The sequence below is a fragment of the Brassica oleracea genome, chromosome C9 (genome assembly GCF_000695525.1).
Source record: "Brassica oleracea var. oleracea cultivar TO1000 chromosome C9, BOL, whole genome shotgun sequence".
Classification (NCBI taxonomy): Eukaryota; Viridiplantae; Streptophyta; class Magnoliopsida; order Brassicales; family Brassicaceae; genus Brassica; species Brassica oleracea.
Genome location: NC_027756.1, coordinates 876,241 through 899,490, shown reverse-complemented (window position 1 = coordinate 899,490; position 23,250 = coordinate 876,241). Strand labels below are relative to the sequence as shown.

The window sequence follows — 23,250 nt, the reverse complement described above, 5'->3', positions numbered from 1 at the left end:
TTGGATATTTTCCTTCCAGTCTTGAATCAACTAGTTCCTCTAACATGTCTTTATCTTTAAGAACTGGCCTCGTCTGCATCCAAAATCATCACTTTTTATCAATGTTCGAGATATCACTATGAAGTAATTAGATGGTCTATATGGACTAGTCAGTACGCGAATGCCTAGACCGACTTAGGAGCGCCTAATCGTTTTATCACTCTTTTACGTTTAGGTACGATTTGTCTACCGATTGTTAGGACAGTATTTTTCTACATTCAAGACATACACAAACAAGTTATGGACAATGAAAATGCAAGTTACTTAGCCAAGTGACGAGGTTTTCTTGGCCTGTATAGGTTGGGACATATCCACAGGCTTTCTACCGGTAAGCAACTCGAGAGGGATCACGCAGTAACTATAAACATCACTCTTGACGAGTAGGTGTCCTGTCATTACATATTCTGACGCTACATAGTACACACGCAGATTTCAATAGGCTACTCAGGTAGGTGTCCTGTCATGGCTTTTTGGTATTTATTCATCTACTTGGATCATTTCCAATGCCACCCTATTTCTATTATAGAGTTATATTATTGAACGAAAAGTTACTTTAATAGAACTATTTTATTTTATTAGAAAAAAATATAGAGGAAAAAATAGACTAAATTGGAAATATTCTTAAACCGTAAACTAAAGAACAAATACTGAGTTGAATCTTCTTATTATACAAAAATAAATTTCTGCCGGAGAATAATTCTTTGCCATATATATAAATAAATTTTATGATGGGTTTGCTTAGAGAAAAACGCTCTCAAAACAGAAAGCTGCAAAAGATCTTTAAAAATTAGTTAACTCTCCAATAAAATACATATCATACGATTATTAAGATGAAGTATTACTTATTTTGTTCATATATACAGTAGCCTTTCACAACCAAAAATAAATCATCATAATGTTCACCGTTAATTAATATCATCCTCATAATCATCACCGTTAATTTATGCTATCCTGATAATAAATTAATCACCGTTGATTTATATCCGTTATTACTTTGCCAATAAATTAAATATTTTAAAATAAAATCATTTTCCAATTAATAATAGTAATTAAATATTTTAAATTAAAATAACTTTCCAATCAATAGTTATCATACTATTATTAAGATATACTATTATTTTTTGGGTGTAAATGTTATATGAAGATATACTATTACTTATTTTTGTTCGTATAAAATATCCGGTAGCCTTTCACACCGAAGAAATCGTGGATCATATAGATCACCGCTAATTTATATCATCCTTTAATTTATTGGGAAGATTGTTTTTTTAGAGCAAAAAAATGATAACTATGTATTTTTAGACTAATATTTATTTATGCTATTTTTACTTATAATATCCTTTAATATTTTTTTAAAAAATTTAATAAATAGTTGTACAAACAAAAAAAATTGGAAAATAGTAACTATTGATAAAATACTTATATGAACTTAGTGGTATTTTTTTTCAATTCTAAAAATGTTTAAATCATAATTTTCAGATTATGTTCTAAATAAAGTAAAAATGACATTCTACGAATTAGAAAACGAAATCCATTTTTTTCATTGAATCGACAATGTTTAGAATACATGATCTACGTAAATAAGAATATTCTAAAAATATTTAGAATACACATTCCGCGCTTAACCTACCGATCTAAAATATTTAAAAATCAAAATCCACACATTAATATAAATCTAAAACACGTAGAAACTGACTTCTACAGATTTACTGTAAATCTAAAACATATAGAAATCAAAATCTACACATTACTATAATTCTAAAAACCTGTAGAAACCGATTTCTACATATTAGCTGTATTCTATGGATAAGAAATCAATTCCTAAAAATATGGAAACAAAATATTGGGAAATATTCACTTTCATATTTTGAAAAAATCGATTTAAAAAAACCGAAAAAAACGAAAAAAAAAACGAAAAAGTGGTAACCTTCTTCTCACGCTGTCTTCTATATTCCATTGATTGTTCACAAAATTTTCTCAAAAATTTCATATCTATGCTTCCACGATTCGATCGGTCTATAATTCGAGATCGGTCGATATGTATGAAATTAACCTTTGCCGATCGAGTGAAATGGATCAGGTCGATCAGTATATGCTCCGCGTTTTTTTTTTGTTCTGCATAATGATCAGGATCGATCGATCCGTTCGACCTTGTAATTTTGAATCGATCCCGTTTGATCGAATTCATTATTTATTATATTTAAAAATTACAATTTTAAGGGCATTATTGCCATTTTGAAAAAAATTAGCCTAATGAGACATAAAATATATAAGATTAGTCTAAAAAGACATAGTTATCATTTTTTTGCTCTAAAAAAACAATTTTCCCTAATTTATTTCTCTGGTTTTATGATTTATACAATTCCTTAAGTAACATGAGAGTTTTTTTTTGGGTCTAAATGTTAAAAAGTAACATGAGAGTTTGCCAAGCAGCATAACATGCATGCAGACATAACAAAGGGACGTGAAGATGACAAAATAAACTGTGACAAGCAATATGAATTTCTCTTACTCTCTTTTAAAGTATCTTTTGTTCACATTTTATTCTCTTTAGCAGCTTCAAGATCTTGCAAGAACATCCCTAACTCTTTCTTCTATATCTTGTTATTTGCTCATCCGCTTAAATCGTGGAGTACTTAACAACGCTGTCTAGATCCAAACAATTACCAAACTAGACGATCTTTACTACCTATTGAATCCACATTTATGTTTTCCTATATTAAAGGATATAATCAACATCAATGGTCAACTTTAAGAAGGTAAATATCATCAATATCTCAATCTCGTGAGTAATTCTTTGCCTAATCTTCTGATGGATTTGCTTAGCAAAATAAAATGATCTTAAAACAGAAACAAAAGATCTTAAAAATATATTTATTTGGTAAGAAATATTTCTAATTGCATTTATAATTATATTCACTTTCCAATTATAATGCATATCATCAATTATCAAAGATATAGTACTACATATTTTGTTCATATTCAATATTATCCTTTATTTTATTTCTTTAGTTATATACAATATATATATTTCGTTAAATAACTGTCGTTTGTATATTTTGCCAAGTAGCATACATGCATGCACACATGAAGAAGGGACGTGTGAATATGACAAAAAAAACTATGACAAGCAATATGAATTTCTCGAGTCACTTGTATCTTTTCTTTTACGTTTGCTTTTCTTTGATCTTGCAAGAACATCCCCAACTCTTTATTCTATGATCTTTTTGGTCGAAAAAGTTCATTAGAAAGTTTTTATTATTGAAGATCTTTCGATTATATTCGTACATATCTATGTTTCCTAATTTAACAGGCATATAATTTCGTATTTATTACAGTCAAATCATCTCCTTGTGCAAGCAAGATCTCGCGGATTAACAGAGATCATTGGATAGAATTGAAATATGTACATTAGGTAAGTCGAATATACGAAACGTCAATAAGGAAACTATTACGATCCTCTTCTATCCATCTTCTTGGTGTGTATATATATAACAGAAGAGAAGATATCATTTTCATCCTCAAGCTTCCTCTGTTCTTACTTACTCGCTCTCTCTTTTTTCTCTCAAGCTCCTTTGTTTCCTCATGGCTCCACTTAACGAGTCTCTCGCAACAACCATCGATGTCATCGAGACCAAACCCATTGCCGTTCCGAAACTCAAGCCTAGGTTGCAAGAAAGCTGTTTCAACCTCTCCCAAGGGATCTTGCGTGCCAAACACTCTTCCCCAATCCTCTCCGATGTTCCTCAAAACCTAACGTTCACTCCGTTTGCGACTCCTTCCTCCACCGATGCTCCTTTCCAGACCATCCTCCGTGTTCAAGCCAACGCTCACAAAGGAGGGTTTCTCGGATTCACCAAAGACTCACCCTCTGACCTTCTCACGAACTCCTTGGGGAGGTTCGAGGACAGAGAGTTCCTCAGCGTCTTCCGGTTCAAGATGTGGTGGTCGACGGCCTGGGTCGGAAAATCCGGGTCGGATCTTCAAGCCGAGACTCAGTGGGTGATGCTAAAGGTTCCTGAGATCGACTCCTACGTGGCCATCATACCCATCATCGAAGGCTCTTTCAGAGCTGCGCTCAACCCTGGCGAAAACGGTAACGTTTTGATCTCTGTGGAGAGTGGATCCACTCAAGTCAAAGAGTCATCCTTCAAGGCCATCGCCTACGTTCACGTTTGTGACAATCCTTACAACCTGATGAGAGAGGCGTTTAGCGCGCTACGTGTCCACATGAACACGTTCAAGCTTCTAGAAGAGAAGAGGCTTCCGACGATCGTGGACAAGTTCGGTTGGTGCACGTGGGACGCTTGCTACTTGACCGTTGACCCGGCGACGATTTGGACCGGTGTTAAGGAGTTTGAAGACGGTGGCGTGTGTCCCAAGTTTGTCATCATTGATGATGGATGGCAAAGCATAAGCTTTGATGGGGACGAGCCGGGGAAAGACGCGGAGAATCTTGTTCTTGGCGGAGAGCAGATGACCGCGAGGCTTCACAGCTTCAAGGAGTGCAAGAAGTTCAGAAACTACAAAGGTGGGTCGTTCTTAGCGTCTGACGCCTCTCACTTTGATCCTCACAAGCCTAAGATGATCATTTACAAAGCCACCGAGAGGATCCAAGCCATCATAGAGAAGCAGAAGCTGATCCGTGAGTTTGGCGAGCATGATCTTCCTGAGCTTGATGAGAAGATCAAGAAGTTTAGTGAAGAACTCAACGCAATGTTTGATGGTGAACAAGAGTCCTTGGTCTCTGAGGATGTTTCCGGGTCAGGTATGGAAGCTTTCACTAGGGATTTGAGGTCAAGGTTTAAGAATTTAGATGGTATATACGTGTGGCATGCTTTATGCGGTGCTTGGAATGGTGTTAGGCCTGAGACTTTAACACATTTGGAATCAAAGGTTGTTCCATTTGATATTTCACCTGGTCTAGATGCTTCAATGACTGATCTCGCGGTCGATAGAATTGTGGAAGCTGGTATTGGTCTTGTTCACCCTTCTAAGGCTCATGAGTTCTATGATTCAATGCACTCTTATCTTGCTAGTGTTGGAGTTACTGGAGCCAAGATTGATGTCTTTCAAGTAAGTTGTCTCTGGGTTTTGTTACATTCTATGTTTCTTCTTTACATTTATTTATTTATTTTTTCTTTACATGATTTATAACTTGTTGTTTCTGTATGTGCGTTGGTTTCAGACCTTGGAATCAGTAGCAGAAGAACATGGAGGAAGAGTGGAGCTTGCTAAGACTTACTATGATGGCTTGACCAAATCTATGGTTAAGAACTTCAATGGAACTGAGATCATTGCTAGTATGCAACAATGCAATGAGTTCTTCTTCCTTGCCACAAAGCAAATCTCTATAGGCAGAGTTGGTAATAATATATTTATAATATTTTTGTTTTACTTCTATTGTTTCTATTTATTTATTTTTTGAACACACTTCTATTGTTTCTTTACTTATAAAAAATTGTTTTTGACATTTTGATTAGGTGATGACTTTTGGTGGCAAGACCCACATGGTGACCCACAAGGAGTGTACTGGCTACAAGGACTACACATGATTCACTGTTCTTACAACAGTTTGTGGATGGGTCAAATGATTCAACCGGATTGGGACATGTTCCAGTCTGATCATGTCTGTGCCGAGTACCATGCGGCGTCTAGAGCCATCTCTGGTGGACCCGTCTACCTCAGTGACCATCTTGGTGAAGGCTCGCATAACTTTGAACTCATCAAGAAACTTGCTTTCTTTGATGGTACCGTCCCAAGGTGTATCCACTATGCTCTTCCCACAAGAGATTCTCTCTTCAAGAACCCTTTGTTTGACAAAGAATCAATCCTCAAGATCTTCAACTTCAACAAGGTAATCATCTTTAAAACCAAAATTAAATGCTTACAACGTTACTAAAACTTAGATGTTTTGTTTCAGTTTGGAGGAGTGATTGGAGCATTTAACTGTCAAGGAGCTGGTTGGAGCCCAAAGGAGCATAGGTTCAAGGGTTACAAAGAATGTTACATGTCTGTTTCAGGAACAATCCATGTCTCGGACATAGAGTGGGACCAAAACCCTGAAGATGAAGGATCTGAAGTGATCTACTCTGGAGATTACTTGGTCTACAAGAACCAATCCGAGGAGATCCTTTTCATGAACTCCAAATCTGACGCGATGGAGATAACCCTAAAGCCATCTTCCTTTGATCTGTTCAGTTTCGTGCCTGTCACGGAACTAGGAAGCTCAGGGGTTAGGTTTGCACCTCTAGGGTTGATCAACATGTTCAACTGTGTTGGAACTGTTCAAGAGATGGAGGTTACTGGTGGTAACAGCATTCTGATTGATGTGAAAGGAGAAGGTAGCTTCATGGCGTATTCGAGTTCTGCTCCAGAGAAGTGTTACGTGGGAGACAAGGAGGCTGAGTTTAAGTGGGAGGAGGAAACTGGTAAACTCAGTTTCTATGTTCCTTGGGTTGAAAAATCTGGTGGCATCTCTCGTCTCTCTTTCGCCTTCTAAGACTTCGTTTGGATTTTATTTTCTTCATTTTGAACTCGAATAATCTGTTTTGGATTTGGTTTTTATTTATCCTTTGATTTTATGAATTGTTAAGCAAACTTAATATTTATCGAATTAGTTTGTTTATCTTTTTTTTTTTTTTTGTTATGTTTTGGTATGCCGTCAGTGTTGATTTCAATTCAGTTATAATTACATCTTTAATTTTTAAAAATGAAATCTTAATTTGATGGTTTTGTTTTTGTTCTGTCATAATCATATTCAAGTTCAAAATTTCTAGATATTCGCTTTTGTTTCAAATCACATTGGTTCGAACTTTCCAATATATTATTGTCATTGTCACGATTTTAATTTTGAAAATTTTCATTTGGAAAAGTATTTTTTTTTCTTTTCGTTTATCAAAAAAGAGTTTTGTTTGTTTGTGTTTGTGTCTTAGTCAATATAGCCTTTGCTGGACCCATGATGTTGATTTTGAGACAACGTGCGTCATAAGACAATGGGACAGTAACGGCTATTTTGTGTATATAACATCACGAATACAAGTGTCCTTAGATCAGAAAGACATAATCATGATAACATAAAGTTAATATTAACGTATTATAAAAGTTAGAAAGAACATATAATAAACATTTTAGAACTTAGAGAGCCTATGATATTTCTGGAAATAGACTAAAATAATCTAAAAATAACTAGAAACATATTTAATATTACTAGTAATTTTGGATTAAAACATAGATTAGTTATAACAATATAGTAGTAGTTCAATTTTAGTACTGTTGAACAAAATATAATTAATAAATAAAATAGTTGACAAATTTTTACATATAATCTTATCTATTAAGATAGAAGTGATGACTTAGTTCATGTGTGATTTTTAATTTGGACCACCCCTTAGAAAGTTGTTTAAATTATATTTTTTATAAATATATGAATTATTTTTAATTATTATAAAACAAAAAAATCAAATAGATATTCCTATATTTTCTCTGAAATTGTATATGAATAAAATCTTTTCATATTTTTTTTATTTACAATATAAATATATTATTCATTTTCATTAAAAGTAACCCTTTTAAATATTTAATTAATTTCGTATTTATTTATATAAATGTATATTTCAGTTTTCACCAAATACTTTTGTTATAAAATATTTGTTAATTTCGTGTTTATTTAAAACTTAAATGTATATTTAATTTTATATATAAAAAATCTAAATATCTAATTAGTTTTGTAATTATAACTAAATTTGTGATATTAATTTAATATAATAATTTCAATTAAATTTTTTTATCCTTAACCATATATTTCAATTCAGAATTTTGTATCACATAATATAAAATATGCTATCACTGAAAATTAAAAAAAATTATTGTATGTGAACTATAAAATTGTTATATTTTAAAATATTATGTTAATCAATTAGTAATATTGTATTAGTAATATTGTAAATATTACAATTAGTCACGTAAAGAAAATAATTATGTGTCAACAAATAAAAATAATCACCCGCACGGTTGTGCGGGTCAAGATCTAATTTCAATTAAAATAGTAATACCGTAACTACATTTAATTCATTTGACATAACTAATTCTTCGTAGTTTAGTGTTAAGCCACGACATATAACCAGCCAACAGTCTGATAACATTTAAGCAAGGACTCCTTTGGATTTAATATTAATAGTGTCGATATCAAGATCTAGTTTTAATTTAAAATAGATATCAATTTTTAGAAATGGGCGAATTGTAGGTGATCATGTGTTGTTATGAACGGAGCAGAATTGGGACTTTCATTTCATTTTGCTTACCCCTTGTTTGGGCATTCATTTTCCAAAACAATATTCACTCTTTTTTTTAAACACCAAACAAACTCATATTAGATGATGTTTGAGACCAACTGTTCTTATTTTTCTCTCTTATTGCACATCTATCTTTCAGGATTCCATGGCAGTTGTACTTAAAGTTTCTTGTAAAATTCTTTGTCCTGATTTTGTAAGAATTTTTAGAATAGTATCAAGAGGACATGTTCATCCATGTGGAGATTAGTCATTAGTGGAGCTAGCTGATGAGACTTTTCTGACCATGTTATTATACGCGGATTGGAACTAACACATATCCATTTTTAGTGGTTAACTGACAATAATTGGTATTTGGAATTTGCATTTTTATGTTTTAATTTCCTACTTTAAAATTAAAATATAAATATCTAAAAGGAAAAAACAATAAAAAGAGACCGCCGAAAACATTAAAATCCAAAAGACATTCTTGTGTGTTTTTTTTGTATTTTCTGTCTATTTATATAAATAGAAAAAATCAAACGGATATAGTGGAGAGACCAAACAAAATATAAAAAAAGGAATCAAACTTTGGTCTCCATTTTAGTCTTTTGACTCATATGAACCCTAATTTTGGGTTGAATTACTCTCTCTCTCTCTCTCTTTCCTTAAAATTAGATTTCAAAGTTCTCACCTTTTGTCTTCCTCGTATCTCGCAGCCTCGAGGGCTTCCGACATTCCCAGCGATTATGCTCGAATCCGTGAGTTTCTAATGTTGTTCTGTCTGAAAGACTTTTCCTGTTTTTATTTTTCCAGTTTCCTTATAAAGTTGAAACCTTTTTATAAAAGCAGAGACTATTTTCTAGAATCTGGGTTCATTTTTTGTTTGCATATGTGATTGATTCAAATGATTCGGTTATGTTAGTTTTTTTAAGCTAAATTTACCATTTTAACATTTGTCGGTATCAAGTTTTGATTTTGATTTTATTTGCAGTTTTGTTGATTAATTGTTTTATGCTAATTTTTTTTTTTTTTTTGTGTATAATAGGAAGACAAAGGGACATAAAAAAAAGCAACTCTTTCAAGTTGAGTGTTGTGTGGGGATGGATCAAATAGTTTCAGGAGAAGAAGAAGAGGAGCTTGGTGTTGACATTGAGGAAGGTGTTGGGTTCAATGAGACACAAGATATAACAACAACCAATCAAGAAGATGTTCTTGATCAGGTTTGGAGTGGGCGGTTGAGTTATGACCACAGGTCTGAAAATCTTACTGATGATGATGCTGATGATGGTCTGATAAACCCCTTGATGGGAGGAGATGGGAAGCAGAGGAGAGAAAGAAGCAGCCAAAGTCTGGACCTTTCGGATAGAAAATTCGATAGTGTCAAGGTTAAGAAGACGAGGAAGCCTTCTTCCAAGCCTCCTAGACCTCCGAAAGGTCCTTTATTGACTGCAAACGACCAGAAGCTGATGAGGGAGATCGCGGAGCTCGCTATGAGGAAGCGTGCTAGGATTGAGCGTATGAGAAGGATGAAAGCAGCAAAGTCTTCTTCTCCTTGCAGTAGCATTTTGGCTATGATAGTGACTGTTATCTTCTTCGTCTTCCTTATCTTTCAAGGTACACAAAAATACACCATTTTTAAGCTTTGAAGAACTCAAAATCATTATGTTAAAGGTTCTCAATGGTAACATGCGGAGATGAAATTCTAATAGTAACAAAAACATATAGATACCAACATATATATGTAGCGATTTTTGTTACTATTAACTGCGGTGCTGTTACCATTCAAAGTCTAAGTTTGGTTTTCTATACAAAGTTTTAATCTTTTGTGTAATATTGGTTCTTCAGCAACTGCACACTTCTCACCTTTCTTGTTCTAGCTTTGGAGATCTCTGGTCACATTAGGTATCTATTGTTTTGTTCTGTGTTGTTGAATGACCAAAGCTTATGGTATCTCATTAGACTCTCTCAACTTCTCATTTTGAAGGGTTCTTCACAAGCAATGCAAGTTTGAGTTCAAGCAATTCTCCAGCACCAGACAATAACCGTATGGTCTCTGTTCAGTTCTTCAATGAGTTTGCTCCTCGTGAGAGAATCGATCCCAGCCCAACTACGAGGTTCAGGTGAGTATCCTTACTCTTAGCCCCTAACGACCATAACAATGTCTTGGAATTGATGATGTTTCTGTGTAAAATTTCAGGTATAAGAGAGTCTCGGGTGCAGACAATGAAGAGAACACAAGAGAAGTTACCAGATGAGTTAGTTCTCTTGGGATTCTTTGTAATGTAAAACCAAAAAAACAGTACTTATGTTTTGTTTTATTCTTGACATCATTCTATTGTTCCTTTTGCTCTGTTCTTGTGCTCACATGTGTCTCTCTGCGTGTATATATATGTTGTTATGGATGAATCTCGAAACCTTCTTTGGGGTTAGGCTTTGTACAGCAACTGAGTCTTATGTCCTAAAACAATAATGCTGATGAAGTCATGATGGTTGATGGCAATGGTGTCAGGCTTTGCATTGTTTGTTTCAGAGCCTTATAGGGATCAGTATCTCTGAAAAAAATTTGAGGCAACAGATGATGATGATGAAGCTAATATCAAATCTTTAATGAAACTTTCTTCATGGTGTGATATTATGCGACTAATTAAGATGCTAGCTTAGTTTTTTCTTCATGGTGTGATATTATGCGACTAATTAAGATGCTAGCTTAGTTTTTTCTTCATGGTGTATATATGTTTCCTTTAGTCAAATCTCTTAGGTAGCACAAAGAGAAGTTTTGTGATAAAATAACACCTTAGGAGAAAAATTTCCACACTAGTACTATTTAAAGATTAAATGATAAAATTACTCCAAAACTTAAATTTCTATTTAACTTCATCCCATGAATACTTTATTCTAAAATTTAATTACTAAATTCAAATATAAAATATATATACATATTTTTTAAATAAGGTTATTTTGGGAATTTTTCCGTGCTATTTTGGATAAAAAGATGCTTTATTATTATCGTAGAATATAACTCTTTTAACTTATATAGAAAATTGATAAAAATTGATAAAAATATAAATAAAATCAAACAAATCAAATATTTTTAAAAAATTGTATATAGTTTTAACACATCTAGATTGTTTTTTTTTTGTTGATGCTAATCTGCATCTATTATTTTACTGGTAGAGCCGCTAATTAGGGGACAAATGGTACGACCACCTCAGATCCAAATCTGTGTCTCTCTGTATACTAATAGTTAAATGGTCTAATTTTTAAATATAAATTTATATGTTTTACAAAAAATAAAATAAATAAATTGAAAAAGACCCAAAAATATTTTATATGTATGTAGTTTTATTTTTATCACAAAATATTACTGATTAAATTTTAAAAATATTTTGCATTAAATAAATATGAAATTTAAAAGGTTAAAGAAATTTTTTTTCCAGAACATGTAATAGTGTTAAGCCGGTCTTATTTACTAATAAATCATTTTTAATAAGGGAAAATGTGTTATGTTCGAATCTCAGCAGCTGTAAGAATAAGATTTAGCAATCGATTCTTGTATCTCGCCCAAAGAAATTATGAGTTTTGGACCACAATTTTTTTAATTAAAAAAAACTTGAACTAGATCACTGATCACACATGTCTGTGATTTTCTTCGTACAACAGACTATAATTAGTATTTATATCAATCTTAAATTTGTATGAAAAGACTGATGTACGTGCATTGCATGTTACATGCATCCACTTTACGCGGATCGATCATGCACTAAAATAAACTAGTCAAGGCGTATCTAAGCCAATTTATCTTCAACTTCATGCTTTCCAATTTTTTAAAAACATTATGCTTTCCCATGCCAACGTCCATGGTGCATGCTGCTCTACTCCATTCTTTCTACTTTAAGGTTGTATTAGATGAAGTTTCAAAAAAAGAAGATTTGCAAAAAAAAAAAAAAAAAAAAAAAAAAAAAAAAAGAAGATTTTATTAGATTCATGCGAGTCTGGATGCCAATCTTTGTCGAACTAACTTGTGTATTGTTGTTGGTCACGGCCTTGACTCAGAAAATTATGCGACTGGTGATGTTTGTCTTCCAAACAAAGGAAATTTTAAATTAATATTTTATGTATCCGACGGATAACGGAGACCGTTACCCACACTCGCCGCTAGTCTGGATCCACTTCGATGAGGCCAGGATACACCGGATTATTTTTTAAAAAAAGTTTAAATTAACATTTTATTTATGTATTTTGTTTGGATTTATCCCATTACCAATTATGATTTTTACTTTAGGTAATCAGTTAAGAAATTAGTTGCTTGTTAAAAAAAAATTGAGGTAAGCAAATATTTTTCTCGCTATCTTGGGCTAGGCCCATACTACATTGGATGGAGATATCAGAATTGTTTTAGTCAGGGTTGACAAAAAATAAAATCTATAAATAAATACATGTTTGCCGAACTCTCATAATAATTCTCTTAGGCCAAAACACGTAAGAGCATTTGACATCCCTAGATCCTTAGGAGTTTTTTAATAAAATGTGGGATCCACTGATGCGTAGGTCCCACAAAAATTTTAAAAACCACTTCCGACAAATACCAAACAAGAATCGGTAATTGGGGGTTTTGCCACTGTTTGCGGGCCCCACCGACACGTGGCGACCCGTAATTGGCTCATTTTTAATTTTTTTTTTATGAAAAAAAACAAAAAAACAAAAACAAAAAAAAAAAACCTAAGGATCGCAGATAATCATGGTCTAAGACGTCGCCTTTTCACCCTAGTTGAATTTGAATTATTCTCCATGGCCCCCGCTAGCATGTTAACCTTCTTCTCCACAAATTAAAGACTACTAACTATGTTCTTGTTTATTCTACAGAGCTGAAGTAAATTTTGTTTTGTGTTTTGGATTTTCAGGTTGTTAAATCGATGAAAGGTAAATCCTAGTTAGTTTGGCGATCTCCTGTGTCGAATTATTATTATCTGAAGAGCCATTATTTTATATGACCTAATTTGTGCAGACATGGGCGAAAACCAGTTGTTCACGAGAGCTTTCGGTAGCTTTAGGAAGTGTGAAACTGGAAGAGTTTCCTGGAGAGTTTGAGACCAGTCCTGCATCAGAAAGGCCGTTACACTCATCCATTCAGTTCCAGAACCAGGAACTCACCAGTGCATCAAACCCTTGGCCTGTCAGCGCATTCACTCCTTGTCCAAAATGGCTGCTTGTCAACAGACGGACGGTAGGAATTACAACTTGTCTCCAATACCATGCCTTTTGCTGCTAAAAATGCGTCTCTAATCCCTTTTGTTCTGATGATTTACCAGCTGAAACAAGTCTCTGTGGAGAGGGTCCAACCACCGATCAAATCAAAGCAAGATGACAAAGATTCATTGCTTGCACAAATACCAAACAAGGTAACACGTACACTTTTCTTACCTTACACCCAAAAATTAGGTTACGAGTTGTATGATGACCTTTTTTTTGTTTATGCAGTCCGTTAGTCTGAAGCCTGCATTAGTGACCCGACCAAGAAGTCAAACTGGTCCTAAAATGAACTTAAGGGCAGCTCCAATCTTAGAAAAAGCAAGCACTATTCGCCAGGTCCGTCAACTCTCTTACCATCTAATTTAATTACATGTTCCTAAATCACTAGCCGAATAAATCGCTATGTCTTTATGTAATATTATCGGACTTTTCAGCCAAATCCATCACTATGCCGTCTTCCATCAAACAAACATCAGGTTTTATCTGACTCAGAATGCGGCTCAGAATACGAAGAAGACGTAGCTTGTGGATATCCATCACTATGCCGTCCTCTTGTTCGTGCTCCATCAAACAAACATCAGGTTTTGTCTGACTCAGAATGCGGCTCAGACTACCAAGAAGACGTAGCTGGTGGATATCACACCGTCAATGTATGTCTCTCTCTCTCTCTTAGTGCATATTAGATTATTAGTTTATTTGATAAAAATACACAGCTAGTTGCTGCTTTGCTATAAGTTTGGTTGAAGTTCACTTTTGTGTAATATTATCTGACTTTTCAGCCAAACCCATCACTATGCCGTCCTACATAAACAAACATCGGGTTTTGTCTGACTCAGAATGCGACTCAGACTACGAAGAAGAATATCTCACCGTCGTTGTATGCCTCTCTCTCTTAGTGCATTTTAGATTAATAGTTTATTTGATAAAAATACAGAAGCTAGTTGCGGCTTTGCTATATGTTTGTTTGAAGTTCACTTTTGCGTAGTATTATCCGACTTTTCAGCCAAATCCATCACTATGCCGTCCTCTTGTTTGTGCTCCATCAAACAACCATCAGGTTTTGTCTGACTCAGACTGCTCAGACGACGAAGAAGACGTAGCTCGTGGATATCACATCGTCTGATTGAAATAGGAACATTTTTTGGATTTTTTATATGCGTTATTTGTGAAATTTGTCTTTGGAAATTTCAATTCTAGTAGGACAATATTATTATTTCTCTTTTTAATCAATTTCCTTTTTACATCTTTAAATACTTTTTTGCTTTGAGAAAATATACATTTCATTTCCTTGTTTTTAAAAAATATTAGAAAATTTAAATATTTTCGAAAATTAATTTTTTTTTAAATTTGAAATTTCTATTTAATAATTAAAAAATATTTATTTTATTCTTGATTCATAAAATATAAAATAATTAAATTATTGTATGCGTAAACAATATTCTTATATGTTTAATAAACATTTGATTAAATTATAACATCTGAATATTACAATAGGTTATAAGAATCTAACAAGTTGAGCTTCTATATTTTAAAAACTCAACATTTTTTCTTAAACAAAATTAAATGTATATATTGGAAAAAAAATCTAGATCAACTAGGAATTAAAAGTAAATATTGTTTTCATCAAAAACAATTTTTAATAAAGAAAAATTAAACATTTTAAAAATGTGAGTCAAAATCTAGATTTTATAGTTATAATGTATAAGATAAGTTATTGTTTTAGGTATTTTAAAGTTGTTGAAAAAGATATGTTTAGCCGGCCAAAAAAGTATTAGGTTAAGAAATTTTTCATGTGGTTTCATGTCTTAAATTTCTAGATATTTATTTAGCTTTTAATCAAAGCTATTAATTTCTTAACTTGAGTTTATTATTGAAAGGGTTGACGATCTACTTCCCTACGGAAACTATCATACAACATCAGATCTCCACCAAACTATGATCTCGTGCCAAATCTTCCTAATTTGAAAGTTATAAATTTATTTTTCCATGAATTAAATATTTTTCCTCGAACTAATAGTTCTAAACTTAGTTACCCAGGTACCTTGGTTTTATTTGGTTTTTATAACCCAAATAATTTTAAACCCGTCAAATTAAAAAATGTGGTTTCTTTTTCGTTGAATTTCAAGGAAAGAAATCTATGTTTTTGACAAAAAAAAATTTGTTATCCTTGGGTTTGATTGAGTAAGAGTACTGTTGCTTGGTTGATTCTGGAATCAGGCGTCAGATTATTGTGGTGGCTGATCGTTTCTGTTGCGGAAGAGAAGCGGTGGCCTGAGACGCAGACACTGTGAATCGGAAATTTCAGAGAAAAGGAAGATGGAAGCTGTGGTTGCAACTGACTGAGACGTCGGAGGTAGGAGCGAGCTGTGGAGATGAGTAGATTCATGAGGACCGAAGTGATGTTGCAGCGGTCATATCAACGGCTAAAGAAACTCGGCGAAGAAGAACAAGCCGTCGTACTATTAGAATCTCAACAATTTGTGTTGACTTAATAATGTTTCAGATTCTCAAAGAAAATGATATCATATTAATTTGTGGCTCTTCTGTTACTGAATTCGAGCAAGTAACAAGGGTGATGACGTTGACTGATTCTAAGAACAATGGCGAAGATGTTTGAGTTTAGGCAAACACTTTTTTTTAATTGAAATTAAATTTAATAAAAATTCTTTTAGTGTTACAAAAAAAAATACTAAAAATTGTTTTTTGATAAAAATGAATTTTGGTTTGATTTAACCGGTTTAAAATTATATGGTAATAATAAACCAACTAAAACCATGTTATATGTGTAATTAAGTTTTCAACTATTGGTTCAGAGAGAAATATATTCAAAACTATCAATTCATAGAAATTTAGCACGAAGTCATAGTTTGGTGAAGATCTAATGTTATATGGTAATTCTCACGGGAAATATATCGTTTACCCTTACCCAAGACTCCTGCAATGCATACTTTGCATGCAGAAACTTTGCTTTACCAGGCGATTACTTCTTTTTTCTTTCTTTTTGACAAGTACAAGGGGATTACTCCTAAATCCCAACCAGTAACAGAGAATTGTGTGTACCAAAACGAAAAGAAGAATCGTGGAAGCACCGTTTCAGGTTAAGGTTAAGATTTAAAGGCTTCTACATCTAGGTCTGGGGTTCGAATCCCAGACTATACAATTTATTACAGATTACAGGAAATCCAGGTTTCAAGTTCCGGAGAGAGCGATTTATTAAACAATTATGCAGACTACGGAAGAAAAGCTTACAAGGGATCTTCAACATGGTGCAAGTAAATCTGGTCAGACGTGGATCTTTATAGGATGGCTCAGATGATGCAGTTAGGCGTAAGTCTTCATAAGGCAGGTAGTATTGTCGGTTGTCGAATCGTCTATGTAATCTTTCTCATATCATAATTGTAAGATCATAATAAATCAGCGTTAAAAAAAACGAAAAGAACAAAATGAATATATCAATTAATTAGTAATTCTTTTGAAAAATTATGTTGTCTTATTTCCCTGTTAGGAGTTAAGTCTGAGATTCATATCTTAGTTTTTTCTTTTGTGGAACCCAATATTGAATATTTTTCGCTTTTTTTTTTGTAAAGCATCATACAGAAATAAAATATGTTGAAAGAAAAAGACAAAGAGAAACCAATTAAGTGATAGTAGGTCCAAAACCAGGTAATGCTGAGTTCAGATTTGGACAAAGACGAAGACGTATCCCTTTGACGATATTCAAAGGTTAATACAGTGAAAAGTGTTTTATTCTTCAAACCGTAGTTATTCGTCTCATTCTTTTTTTGTCCCATCACAACTCAGTTTTTTGGAAGTATATACTTTCAAGTTTTAAATTAGAAAATCACTTGTAAAATTGACATCAGAATTGTTGATCTAGGTAATGTTGATAGCTCTATAGCATTTGAAGCATAAGTTCCCAGCATTGAATAATTCCTGCAGCGGATATGCATCAATCGAAAATTAGATTGATCTATAATAGGTTCCTCTTTTTTTTACATAAGTTAGTAGCTTTTTCGGTATATCTCTTTTTTTTTGTTCACCTAATAAATTCATTCCAAGGGGTTTAAAACGGATTTGGTACAAAACCATGAAGGGTCTGTTTTGCGAGCCCATCTTCCCAGACAAGGTTCTCACGATGACAAAATCGAAAGCAAATAACATCAAAATACGAAGCAAGCAAATGGATATCAGAAATAATTCCATGAAGATCTGAGAAGCTGGATTTCCCTTCAATTGCTGAAACTAATTGGAGAGAGTCAGATTCGAACATCATATTCCTCAACTGCAGATTAACTGCACATTCCATCGCCGAGCGCATTGCTAGTCCCTCCGCCACAAGAGACGAGATCACAAGCGCATAAGTATCCGTGTGAGAGTAGAATCTCTCATTACGATTGTTGTAAAACGCCCACGCCAGGCCAGCGGCCTTGTCTTCCTTCTTCCAGGCCGCGTCAGACCTGCAGATAGTCTCACATCCAGGTGGGGTTCGGAGCCCTTGAGTCACTATCTCCTTTGAAGGGAGAATAGGTTGAGCATCCCTCCATTCTTTAGCATTACAAATTGACTTATTGATCGTTTCCTGGGCTGAGAAATCACGTTTTTGGAAAATTAGGTAGTTTCGAGCTGTCCAAATAGCAGAGATGATTCATGGAGCCAGGGGCAATCGCTAAGACCGATTGGGGGAAGGACCGTTGCCTTAATGCCCAGCTTCCACCCTGCTTCAAACGAAGGTATCTGCATACAATCGATTGATCTAGTAATTGGAGCCAATTCCCATATCTTTTGAGGATAGGGGCATTGGTAGAATAGGTGGAGGATATATTATGGTTCTTCACATCTGATGCATTTAGATATAGAGATAATATTTCTCGCAACCAGTATGTCTCCTACAGGTAAAGCGCCATGTAGTATTTTCCATAGTAGGAGTTTCTGCTTAGGAGACATTTTGACATTCCACACCTCCTTGTTCCAATCTCAGTTTGGGGGGTTGAGCTATGATATCAGGGTACTTAATCTCCATGGCTGCATAGTACCCTGACTTTGCAGAGTAGGATCCTGATGTCTGTTTGAGCCAGATACGCTTGTCCTCACCTCCCCACTTGCTAGGTTTGATTGTGTTGATAGTATCTGATAGGAGAGGAAAGTGGTTTTCAATTTTGTATGCGTCCCATTCCCTTGTTTGGTCCTTGAAAAGCTCTGCAACTTTCATATCCATCTCAAGTTCTGGTATAGGTCCCATTAGGAATCCTTTTTCATCAGAGAACAGTCATGGTTCTGTCCAAGCATTTGCAGTTTGTCCATCTCCAATCGCCCAGCCGAGGTGTTCTTTTAAGAGATCCCTGCATATCAGTATCCCTCTCCAGCCATGGGAACATGCAGCTGGAGCTTTGACCTGGAGGAAATATTGGTTTGGGAAGTACTTCCCAGCTAGTACACGGGCTAAGAGACAGGTGCAGAAGGTTAGGATACGCCAGCTAACTTTCGCTAGCAAGGCATCGTTAAAGCTTTGGATGTCCCTGAAGCCTAGACCCCTTCTCCTTTTGATTTTATCATAGTGTCCCAAGAAATTAGTGACATACCACGAACCCCTGCCTTAGGATCCCACCAAAACTGAGTCAAAGCAGACTGAATTCTTTTACATAGAGATTGGGGGAGTTTAAAACACTGCATTGTATGGTTGGGGATGGCTGCCAGCACAGATTTGAGGAGAGTCATCTTCCCTGCTGGAGATAAATGCCTAGTAGACCATCCCACAGCTTTCTGTTTGATCCTTTCCACTATCGAGGTGAAGAGATCTCTTTTTTTCTTCCAAAGTGTTCCGGGTCCCCGAGATACTTCCTCGAGCCACCTTCTTTCTCAATTCCCAACTCGCTTTTTATTTTCTCTTTCAGCATCAGTGGGGCTTGATTTGAGAAAGTGATGCCAGATTTCAGCGGGTTGATTTGCTGACCCGAAGCATGTTCGTAGAGGGAGAGGATCTTCAGTAAGGCCAAGACATTCTTGGTACTGGTTCTACAGAAAAATAGTGTGTCATCAACGAAAAGAAGATGATTTATCCTAGGACAGTTGGTGGCCACGCTGATTCCTTGGAGCTTGTTCTCTTCTTGGGCTTTTCTACATAGTCCAGACAAGACTTCACTACAAAGGATGAAGACATAAGGAGAGAGGGGGTCTCCTTGTCTTATTCCCCTATGCGGTTTAACCAAGCCATGAGAAGATCCGTTGATGAGGAATGAATAGGAGACAGTCTTGATACACTGCATGATTAGGTTGGTCCAAGATGGGTGGAAGCAGAGTTGGAGAAAGACCGCTTCGACGAAATCCCATTCAAGTCTGTCGTATGCCTTACTCATGTCGGTTTTAACTGCCATGGAGCATCGTTTTGTGGCCTTTGAGGTCTTGAGGAAGTGAAGAACCTCATGTGAGATAAGGATGTTATCAGTGATGGCTCTTTCTTGTACAAATGCTGACTGATTTTCCGATATCAGGTCCGGGAGGACTTGTTTCAGCTGTTGGCTAGCAGTTTGGAGATTATTTTGTAGTAGACATTGCAAAGTGCAATTGGTCTATAAGCTCATACTGTCTTTGTGGTTGTAGTTTTCGGTATCAGTCTCACATACGTGTGGTTTAAGGTTCTCGGTATTACACCGGAGATGAAGAAAATTTGAATTTCAGAGACAATATCGGGTCCAACAGCTTTCTAGTTTGCTTGGAAAAAACTTGCAGAGAATCCATCCGGACCGGGTGCTTTGTCCGGATGAATTGTAAGTAATGCCCTGTGTACTTCATCTGCAGTTGGTATCACGAGGAGAGCTTCATTGTCTGCAACGGAAACTTTAGGACTGAGCGCTTGGGAGACTATCTGCCTTCTTTCTTTTACTTCGTAAAATCTTTGAAAAGAAATGTAACTGCCAGTAAATTTTATTTTATCGCAAACTGATAGTGCAGGTGTGGTAGTGGAACAAGCAAATCCTCTTGCTTAATTTGCATCTTTTGATGATGTGGACTAATCTATATCGACAAGAAAATTCAAAGAAGCTGATTATCAAGCTATGGCAGAAGGTTCAAGAGATGCAATGAATATTGGTCCAACGAAGACGTGGAAACAAAGGTTGTAGAAGGCATGGAGAGTGTTGTGGTTCAGGTTGATTTGGTTCTATGTAGCCATATAACTATCCTCGGCCGAATCTAGATACATCTCAGCGAAATATTAGCTTTAACTTCCAAAATTTTTAGAAGTTATATGCATAAACATATATCTCCAACTATAATATTTTAAAATTAATTTTCTTGATAAATATTTATGATCTCTAAAACCTTAGATCTAGCCATATCTATCATGTGTTTCATGGAATGTAATGTAAACTTAATCAACTAAGTTTTAACTTTTTCGTTATCTCTATCACTCTTGATTAGCTTTTATAATCCGTTTATTTTTGTTTAGGTATGCCTTTAAATTTTTATATATCGAAAACAGAAAAATGAATATTTTACCACTTGAACAAAGTTAGAATAGTCAAGTTAAAAAGAAGATCCCTATCCCACGCTCACGCACATACCACATTCCCCTATGCGCGAGGTCGGCGACTCATTAGCATTCAATGCGTTTTAACTGTACATCCCTGCATTATTTTTCCAATTTCAAATTCTACACGTTAATTTCTAATCCTATACGATGTATTAACACCACCACCGCCTTCCCCCCTCCCCACCCCAATAGAAAATAGATTATTCTTAAAAGTTAAAATCTTTCATCGTTTTGGATTATTATTATTATTATTATTATTTTAACTTTTGGGATATTACAAGCCCATGAAAAACCCGAGATTAATCTCCAAAGTAGTGGTGCGACCAACAAATGGAATCTCATTCCGAATATTCAAATAGACCGTAAAATAAATCTATATCTGCTTGGCCACAAGTTAAAGTATTATTAACACTTGTCTTTTAGGAGATAAATGTCTTATAAAGCTTCTTTAACATGTGAAGAGATAAATATCCTATAAAACTTATTAACATGTTAAAATCCGGAAAGCATGTTGCAGTGGTATTTCGAAAAACTCTCCAACCTTTACATTTCAATGGTGTGAAAGACAAACTGACTATGCAAACAATAACAAATATAAGAAAAGAATTTTTATTGTGATTAAAATTTATATTACTTTCAATATCATATCTCAATGATCGGTAACTAAATGAAACACTAGATTTTGATCCGCACAACTGTTCGGATATTTATTTTCACATTTATATGTATAGATATTTATTTAACATAATTAGTATATATTTTTGATGTTAATCATTTATTTAAATTTTATATAATTATTTCAAATACAATAATTTTATAGTTTTCATGTTGTAAATTAATTAATTATTTCAAATCATCACACACACACATATATATATATATATATATACTTCTTATTATATATCTGTCCTATTGAATTTGCGTTTGATCATTAAACCATTTTTATGCATGAAACAACATATTTTAAAATTATTTTGTATTTAATTGATTATGATCTTATCCCATAATTCAAATCGCTTGATTTCTTTTAGCAATTTTTTATGTTTATTCATTTTATATAATAGATTACTGTATATAAAAAAGGCTAAAATTTGTTAACTTTTTATACATGTATTACATATAGTTTACTAATGTTAACACGTTCTACCAACATATTATATTTTTAGCATAAATTTTTATATTTATGAAAATAAAATATATTAACTTTATCAATTTAAAATAATTTTATCATATTAAGTTCAGTATAATAGTTTTTTTAAATGAAATATATTATTATAAATAGATAAAATAGGATATAATTTTATTCTTTTCATTTTATAAAATATAAATGAATATATATATATATATATATATTAATGTATAATAACATTCCATTACTAATTATGAAAATAGTGAAAATATTTATATTCAATTTTTGACATTTAAGATCTTGTTATAATCTTTTTCAACAAATTTGTTAGAATTTTTAAATATATGTATATATGTTAAATTAAAAGATATCAAAATATATTATGATTAAAGTAGTTAAAAATTATATATTATTAGCATTAAGGATATATATTTAATAAATTTTCTAAATGATGGTTCAAACAAAAATATTACACATGAAATAAGTTATGACTTCTATTTTAATAGAATATATTCGCTTATAGCCAATAAATTTTAAGAACTAGTTTACATAAATCTGTAAAAAAAAAATTAAACTCTTAGTAAATTATCTATAACCTCTACGATCTCAAGATAATGTGCCTTTACCATATCCGGAAAAGATGGATTCATGAAATAATATATCATTTTTTTGAAAGAAGAGATGAAAAGGATGAAGAACTGAAGATAGCCAGAAAATGTGGTTTGACAAAGTGATAGAAACTAAGTCCAAAAAGTGAGGGAAAGAGAGGTTAGAACTCTGGAAAAATGCTTTAGCAATTGGAGTAAAAAGTCTAGATGTTTCCCTCAATGAAAAAAGCATTGTATTTATTGAATTACATATTCCGGATTAGGATATCAGGCCACGCTGGTGAATGGTGAAATAAGATCATATGTGTGGAACTTGTCTCCTTGCAACCAAAGGTATCATTCATAGGTCTCCTTTTTCTGCCACTTGTTTATATGCTTCTTTATATGATGTCTCACCTTATGAGTATCCTAATGCCTTCTCGG

General features: G+C 33.8%; 2 protein-coding genes across 5 annotated transcripts; both read left to right on the top strand.

Annotated features, from left to right (window-relative positions):
* Window positions 1-3,578: 3,578 nt before the first annotated feature.
* On the top strand, window positions 3,579-6,541 carry LOC106314056 (probable galactinol--sucrose galactosyltransferase 4). Its single transcript, XM_013752003.1, has 4 exons — window positions 3,579-5,115; window positions 5,228-5,405; window positions 5,523-5,896; window positions 5,963-6,541. The coding sequence occupies exons 1-4, from the start codon at window positions 3,625-3,627 to the stop codon at window positions 6,539-6,541; spliced, it is 2,622 nt and encodes an 873-aa protein (XP_013607457.1). The 5' UTR covers window positions 3,579-3,624.
* Window positions 6,542-8,868: 2,327 nt separating this feature from the next.
* Window positions 8,869-10,809, top strand: LOC106315528. Of its 4 annotated transcripts, XR_001264630.1 has the most exons (6): window positions 8,869-8,946; window positions 9,029-9,070; window positions 9,358-9,926; window positions 10,158-10,214; window positions 10,297-10,432; window positions 10,510-10,809. XR_001264630.1 is itself a non-coding variant. In XM_013753281.1 (5 exons), coding segments are annotated over exons 2-5 (765 nt in total). In that variant the 5' UTR covers window positions 8,875-8,946; window positions 9,029-9,081; the 3' UTR covers window positions 10,568-10,809. The 4 variants fall into 4 exon arrangements, 3 of the variants coding, with proteins under 3 accessions (XP_013608735.1, XP_013608733.1, XP_013608734.1); XM_013753281.1 differs by lacking the exon at window positions 10,158-10,214 and having other exon boundaries at window positions 8,875-8,946; window positions 9,029-9,083; XM_013753279.1 differs by lacking the exon at window positions 10,158-10,214 and having other exon boundaries at window positions 8,879-8,946.
* Window positions 10,810-23,250: the final 12,441 nt, after the last annotated feature.

Excerpts from the sequence above, each read along its gene's own strand:
- LOC106314056 (XM_013752003.1), top strand. The coding sequence starts at position 3,625 with ATGGCTCCACTTAACGAGTCTCTCGCAACAACCATCGATGTCATCGAG. Across the intron at positions 5,116-5,227 it reads CCAAGATTGATGTCTTTCAA|ACCTTGGAATCAGTAGCAGA; the intron begins GTAAGTTGTCTC and ends CGTTGGTTTCAG. Across the intron at positions 5,897-5,962 it reads AGATCTTCAACTTCAACAAG|TTTGGAGGAGTGATTGGAGC; the intron begins GTAATCATCTTT and ends GTTTTGTTTCAG.
- LOC106315528 (XM_013753279.1), top strand. Across the intron at positions 9,071-9,357 it reads CAGCGATTATGCTCGAATCC|GAAGACAAAGGGACATAAAA; the intron begins GTGAGTTTCTAA and ends TGTGTATAATAG. Across the intron at positions 10,433-10,509 it reads AGCCCAACTACGAGGTTCAG|GTATAAGAGAGTCTCGGGTG; the intron begins GTGAGTATCCTT and ends GTAAAATTTCAG.